This window comes from Eutrigla gurnardus (genome assembly GCF_963514095.1).
Source record: "Eutrigla gurnardus genome assembly, chromosome: 20".
Classification (NCBI taxonomy): domain Eukaryota; kingdom Metazoa; phylum Chordata; class Actinopteri; order Perciformes; family Triglidae; genus Eutrigla; species Eutrigla gurnardus.
The window spans coordinates 4,299,485-4,306,541 of record NC_139931.1 but is presented as its reverse complement, the minus strand read 5'-3'; the positions used below and the strand labels follow the sequence as shown (position 1 = coordinate 4,306,541).

General features: G+C 41.3%; 2 protein-coding genes across 2 annotated transcripts in view; both read left to right on the top strand.

The window, feature by feature from the left end:
* arhgdig (Rho GDP dissociation inhibitor (GDI) gamma) overlaps window positions 1-2,087 on the top strand; it is a 20,017-nt gene extending 17,930 nt beyond the window's left edge. The window contains exon 6 of the mRNA XM_084037020.1: window positions 1-2,087. This exon is cut by the window's left edge and continues 47 nt beyond it. Coding sequence (XP_083893146.1) covers window positions 1-153 — 153 coding nt within the window. The 3' untranslated portion in view covers window positions 154-2,087.
* Window positions 2,088-4,535: 2,448 nt separating this feature from the next.
* On the top strand, window positions 4,536-7,053 carry rpusd1 (RNA pseudouridine synthase domain containing 1). The gene is made up of 6 exons (XM_084037041.1): window positions 4,536-4,673; window positions 5,131-5,353; window positions 5,435-5,558; window positions 5,688-5,790; window positions 5,904-6,005; window positions 6,260-7,053. The coding sequence occupies exons 2-6, from the start codon at window positions 5,166-5,168 to the stop codon at window positions 6,670-6,672; spliced, it is 930 nt and encodes a 309-aa protein (XP_083893167.1). The 5' UTR covers window positions 4,536-4,673; window positions 5,131-5,165; the 3' UTR covers window positions 6,673-7,053.
* Window positions 7,054-7,057: the final 4 nt, after the last annotated feature.

The window sequence follows — 7,057 nt, the reverse complement described above, 5'->3', positions numbered from 1 at the left end:
GAGCACGAGGTTCTCTGCCCGGTTGATGAGGCGCCCAAAGGTATGATGTCACGCGGTCAGTATCAGGTGAAGTCCCGCTTCACCGACGACGACAAGAATGACTACTTGGACTGGGAGTGGAACTTCGACCTCAACAAGGACTGGAATGAATAGAGGGAGAGAGATGATGATGCTCTTCCCATCGTTCACTCCTGTTCTTCCCCTCCTTCTCCTCCTCCTTCACCCTCCTCCATCTTGTTCCGAGACAGGAGGCTCTGCTTCTCCTCCTTTTCTTCCTCATCCTCCTCTTATACATTTTCTTCCTCGTCTGTTTAATGCAGGTGTCCTGACTTTTAGACAAAACATCTTCTACATCTATATTGCATCCATCCTGAGTTGCCACATGATGGAATGGCTTTCTTTCCTTTTACTGTGCGTTTCCTCTAGAAAGCAGCAGTAGGAGGGGTTCTGCAAAATCAAAGGGAAATACAATATATAGACCTCCATACTTGCAAACATTCAATATCTGTCAAACAGATTTCCCCAAAGAGATTAAATATGTAAATACAGTGCATTTGGATGTTCAGGAGGAAATATTCTGGATTCAACTAAAGAGAGTCGAAGTTGGCTCTATGTCGCCCCCTTGAGGACAGAGTCTGTTACCTTTACCGCGTCGAAATGCGCAATCCTTTCTTCGTCATAACTCGGTCACATCTGGACATCTGGATATAATCCACATCATCATTTTCATTATCTCTGAGGTTCACTGCGAAAAGCGTCCGTATATCTAGTTAGAAATAAGCCCAGAACTTAAAGTTTTCTTTAGTTTCAAAGTAACCCAGCGACAGTCGTCTGTACATCACTGCAAACAGCAACTGATAAAAAGCTAATTCGGCTTTTTTTGCCAATTTTGCCAACATTTATAGGCCAATAAAAATGTATCCATGGCAACAAATTCCCTGCTTACATCTCCAAGGCATAATATCTCATTATTAACTAGTTAATAATAATAAGAGTGGCAAAATCTGGTTGTCTCCCTGTTTTATCTGGGGTTTCAGGGTGTCAGTAAGCTCATGTATTTTCTTCAAATAGTTCTCAAGTTAAAGCATATATTTTGTATCCCATGTCATGGGTCATTGATTGGTCTGGTGATTGATAAGGGGAAAAGCTTCAACAATACTTACGTTCATATCGTGATATTAACAGTTGTTTATAATGATTTCGTCATTAATCTGCCTTCTGAATGCAGTTAACAAATCACACACAAAGAAACTGATAATACTCATTAATTCTACAGGAAGTAAAGGCATGCTTTACCCCTATAATAACATTACACTCTAATAATCCAAATCATTGATAAGTGGGATGATGTGTTTAATCAAACTTGGCACGGTGTATTTTAACATTGCAGAGTGCTTTGAAGGCACCGCTTCTCTCAAGTCTTCGTGGAGCGTTTTGAACGAGCAGACCAACGAAAGACTCAAATGTGCATATTGTAGAAAGAGATGCATGCACGTCCTCTAGGATTTGATACTATTCATTCAGTAAAAATGAACAAAATCTGCCCTTTCTAAACTCTCTCATATACCAGGGACCCAAGGTGTGAATATAAACATTTAAGATGGAAGCTGAATGATGGGAGTTCTGTCTGAGAAGAATATCAAGGGATGAATTAATCCCCCTTAAAAAAGTAAGAAATATCATTATTGTGTTAAGTCTTTGGATATGATATTGTCATTGTTGCTGAACATATTGAACATTGAATTTGAAATTGTTGTGATCTAAGACTAACTGTAAATGTTGGCTTGTTGGGTGTTGCATGGTTTAGCAAGATTCTCTCTTCCTTTTTTTACGACTTTATTGTAAAAATTTAATGTGATTTAAAAAAAAAAAAAAAGAAGAAGATGCTGACACAATTATCCAGATGTCAATGGTTGCCACATACTGCAGATACAGTATTTACAGGGATCTTTTTAAAGGCACAGACAGCTGGAAACATGTGGTCTGTGTTTAATGCCCCAGCCTGTAACCATCAAGTGCTGAATCCTCAAATATTGGTGTCAAATCTAGTAACCTGTATCTTTTAATAAAGGCAATTCAAACAAGCAGTGAGAAGTCTCTTTATTTTTTGTAAGTCGAATAGTGAGGAGACTGTTAGCTTAGATAATTAGCATAAAGACTGTAAAGATTTGAGCTCATGGAGGGACTATTTCTTGGCGAGGAGCAGCAAATCAAAGCCTCCATCCTGGATGTTTGATTTGCTGCTTTGCAGGTGGATTTTGTTACTTTTCGACAGAGCTAGGCTAGCTGTTTCCACCTGTTTCCACTCTTTAGACTTAGCTAAGCTATATATTTTATCATTTGATTGTGCAGACATGAGCTCCTCCAAGAAACAGGTGTTTATCCCAAACTAAACCTCAAACTATTCCTTCGAGAAACAAACTGGAAATCTTCAATGAACTGAAGAAAGTGTGCAATATTTTAATGTGTTAAAAGTTTTATTTACATTGTTTGGTCCAAACTGTGTTGGATGAAAGATTCAACCAATCTGCTTCATGTTGTAATTTTGTCCATTGATAAACCTTGTTGTGGATTTGTCCGTGCTTCCATCCGTCCTACTCGTCGGCGAGCCAGTCCTGCGTGCTCGGCGAGGTCACGGTGTTGTTGCTGCCGAGCGCCTGCTCCAGCAGGGCTCGCTGGGCGGCAGCCGGCAGGTAGAGGAAGGCGTAGAGCAGCGCCAGAGTCAGCAGAGCCAGCAGCAGAGGGAGGCCCCAGTCCGAGGTCATTATGGGCTCGTCGCAGCGAGCCTGCAGAAACGACGTGGTCTCCATCGTGTGCAAACAGATCACAACACGTGTGGTGGGGCAAGTGAGAAAACAACAACAAATGCAAGGGCGAGAAGAGCTTGTCACACCTACACTTTCAATGATTCGCCTGTTTTTCTCCTTAACGTGGGAGAAAACTCTGAATCCAGCATGAATACCCACACCTGAGGAGGAAGGAGCTTATCGGACACCAAGCTTTTGAACTCCTCAGAAGATCCAAAAGGTCATGAAGGATAAATCCAAGATGAAGAAAGTCAACTAGAGTCAGCTAAATCCAGAGAACATCCAGCCCCCCAAAACAAAACACACACCAGTGAAATCTGGAAGTATTTCCAGTAAATAATAGTGATTTTGTAGTTAAAAAAAGCAAAAGAATATCCAGTTTTGGGACGAGGAACAATGATAGATCCTTGCCGTTGAGAGAGAGCCTCTCTCCTCTTCCACTTCTCTGTTATCTCTGTGAAACCGCTTGATTTCCACTGAAGTTGCGTCGAGTCACGTGCATCTCCTTCATGTGTGTGCATGTGAGGTGCTCTCCTGTCATAGTGCATGCAAGGGCTAACCCGCCAATCAGCTCCCTGAGATGATTTGCTCTGAGATATTATGCAACAATGACCAACACGACCCCGTATTTGAATCCTGTAGCGTACACTGTGCAGCAGATTGGGGTTATGAAATTCCAATTATATAATCATTCTTGATCTTCTTAACTGAAAACACCTTCATACCTGCTGTGTTTAGGGATTAATGGAAGGACCTGCACTTTATTCAACCCCCATGTTTCAGGCACAGTGTGTTCAAAACAATCAGCACTTTGCTAATACAGTCTTTTGTTAGTTTGAGTTATGAGGAGGTCTAGTGTGATGGAATTAATACGGAGAGATGATTCATGGTTGGAACCTTCAAGTTGTTTCATAATTCAACATTTAAAGGTATAAATATGAGATGGTATTGTGTTTTCTGATGTATTGTGAGGTAGAACAAGATGCTAAAATGTGGAAAAAGTAGAAAATTATGAATATAATTTACTATAATTTAAATTAAAGATGATACATAATTATTTATTTATAATTTCTAGTGATAAAGATTTATTTCACATTTTGTCTGGCTATCTAAATTTGACCCATTGTCTCTTTCCCCCCAAATGTCCCTGCTGGCACAAAATACATAAACAAAACAGAAAACGACAGTATTTCATCATCTCAAATACCACCACTCACAGTCCTGGATGCAGCGTGTCATCAGAGCCGGTGACACGGCGATCTGCTGGATAAAAGTGTGGAGGTGAGGTTGAGGTGAGGGATTATGAAACAGTGCGTTGCAGAAACAGATGAAACAAATGCAATAAACATACTATAAGTATTACAGTAATCCATAATGTGGCAGTTAAAAATAGATTTTCGTAACCTGTTCAGGAGAAGAGATGAAATTACAGTAATCTGGTTATGTGATGTGATGTTTTTATGCCTATGCGTTTATGTTTTAATTTAAGCACTTCATTGAATGACAAGTGCACTACAAATAAAATATATTGTGATTATGATTATTATTATTAGTGTTATTATCATTATTATTATTATTATTATCTACAGTAATACTCAGCAAAGTTATTCATAATTCAATAATCCTAGTTATTGAAATACACCCAGAGAACCACGACGCTACACACATCAGTACAGCAGATGGCGCTGTACACATCGGTCTTTGTAATCTGCCATAATAAACACCAACGAGGAAGAAGAAGAAGGAAGCGGCCGCTCAGGAACAACTTGTGGATTTGTTTACATCTGTGTGTTCCTCATAGATCTACTTTTACTTTCCTTATGTCGAAAAAATACACCGCCTGTTAGTCTTGACTGGTAATTCGAGGTAAGTTATCGAGACAGTCGCAATATTATGACGCTCACAAATAGCTAGTTAGCTTGTAGTGTTAGCATACAGTGGCTAGCAACGGTGGTTACATGCTAGCCGGTGCTAAGCTAGCTGCCAGTTAACCAAGAAGATGATTAGCTGAAATAAAGTAAAAATATCGGTACTTGTGCTTTATGGGAACGTTTCCATTTTATTTTTATTTTTGCTAATATAGTGGAATATTGTAGGTTTTACTACACTGACTGCTACATTTGCTTGAACCTTGCTACTCAGCATTTAACATGATTCCTTTATAAAATATGGATCACGGTAAGATGTCCAACTGTTCTTGTGTTACTGTAAGTGCAAGTTTAGTAAAATTGTAGTATGTATACTCTAAACAAAGGTTCTTAATGTTTAATACATCTGATTCAGTCATAATAATAATATCAAGACACGCCTCCTTATCCTGCAGGGCTGGATGATTTGTGGGAGTTAAAACGCTGCACGATGACGGTGGAGTCTGCCAGCCTGGAGAGCCTGCGTGTGCTGTACCAGAGCGATGACTTCATCATCGTGAACAAGCACTGGGACATCCGCATTGACAGCAAGATGTGGTACGAGAAACACACCGTGCAGGCGCAGCTTCGCCACCACTTCCCACAGCTGGCAGACCCGAGCACCTACTACGGATTCAGGTCAGAATCCCACCAATACCATCATGAATACATACACCATGCTCATGAAGAGTAATAATAATAATAACCCCCCCCCAACAGGTTCTGTCATCAGTTGGATTTCTCCACAAGTGGGGCTCTTTGTGTCGCCCTCAATAAGGCTGCTGCTGGCCGAGCTTACCGCTGCTTCAAAGACCGCACTGTCACTAAAGCCTACCTCGCCCTGGTATGGAACACAAACACACAAACACACAACAGAGTTATTACCTTATGTCCTGTACGTGACATTGCATTTTTCTCTTTTACGTGTGAATAAAAAAGGAAGGAAATTGAATTTTAAAAATTTGCTTCTCAGGTTCGTGGCTGGGTGAAAGAAGAGATACAGACTTTGGACTTCTCCATAGGCAAAAACTCCTCAGATGGAAAAACACACATGATGTGTATTGAGGGAACAGAAGGTGTGTGTGTGTGTGTTTTCAAGACGTTTCACATATTTCATGATGCATGTTTGATATGATTGAACTATTAACTTTATTTTCTTGCTGATCTTGCCCCGTCCTTCTGTCATCAGGTTGTGAGAACGCCAAGCCTTGCCAAACTGAGCTGACGGTGTTGGAGTACGGCATGTATGATGGAGACCCTGTCACCAAGGTGCTACTGCAGCCGCTCACTGGTAACAACAATCATTTACTCTTTTTTTTTCATGTGATGATGAATTTCTTCTTTTGACCTTCTATAGAAATAATTCTTAATTGGACAGTACAAAATAGAGTTTACAAGACTACTCAACACTCAATGAATCAAGTTCTTACAAAGAAAAGAACACAAATAAAAGTAGAAAGTAAAGTCTAAGCTTGCATGAGTCAAACAACAACAAATATCATAGAGAGCACAATAATATCTTATCATCAACCCCCCCACCCACAGGGCGAACCCACCAGTTAAGGGTCCACTGCAGCGCAATAGGCCACCCCATCGTCGGGGACTTTACCTACAGCTCGGGAGCAGATGACGCCCCCTACCGCATGATGCTGCACGCCCACCTGCTCCACATTCCCCTGGAACCTGAGCCCCTGCTCGTCTCTGCTGGAGACCCCTTTCTCCCCACGCTGGATCCCAAGTGGCTCCCGCAGCGCTCATTACGGACACTGCCGGCCACTGTGGAGGCACTGCTGGAGCGCCGGCAGGCGGAGGACAGGAAAATCAAAGATGAGAAGAGAGAGAGGGCGAGGAGGGAGGAGGAGAGGAGGACAGAACGCCGGAAACAGAGGAGGGAGGAGGAGAGTGAGGAGCAGAGGAGGCAGTGTCAGGAGTGGCTGACTGAATGGTCTGGAGACTGATATATTATTATAGATTTTTTATTTAATTTATTTATATATTTTAGCTGTTTAACAATGAAGGTTGAGAATGCATGCTGCATCTCACTGACTGTCGGCATTGCATTTAAGTTGCATACAAAGCATTGAGCCAGTGCCTCACTGATTACCTTATTGCTGCCCAGTATAACCAGTCTTGTACAGTAGCTGAGAAATAAGTGCCTTGCTCAAGTTCATTTTGAATCGATGGTTTTATCACGTCTGTGCCATGCGGTATATGATCAGATGACTGGTAAGTTCACTGCATGGCATGTAAAAGCATATAGCCCACTACGCTGTATGTTTCTGTGCATTTTGTTGTTTCAACATCAATAAAAGGTTTATGTCTGTGGTGTAACACCTGAAGGGG

Excerpts from the sequence above, each read along its gene's own strand:
- rpusd1 (XM_084037041.1), top strand. The coding sequence starts at position 5,166 with ATGACGGTGGAGTCTGCCAGCCTGGAGAGCCTGCGTGTGCTGTACCAG. Across the intron at positions 5,354-5,434 it reads AGCACCTACTACGGATTCAG|GTTCTGTCATCAGTTGGATT; the intron begins GTCAGAATCCCA and ends CCCCCCCAACAG. Across the intron at positions 6,006-6,259 it reads GCTACTGCAGCCGCTCACTG|GGCGAACCCACCAGTTAAGG; the intron begins GTAACAACAATC and ends CCCCACCCACAG.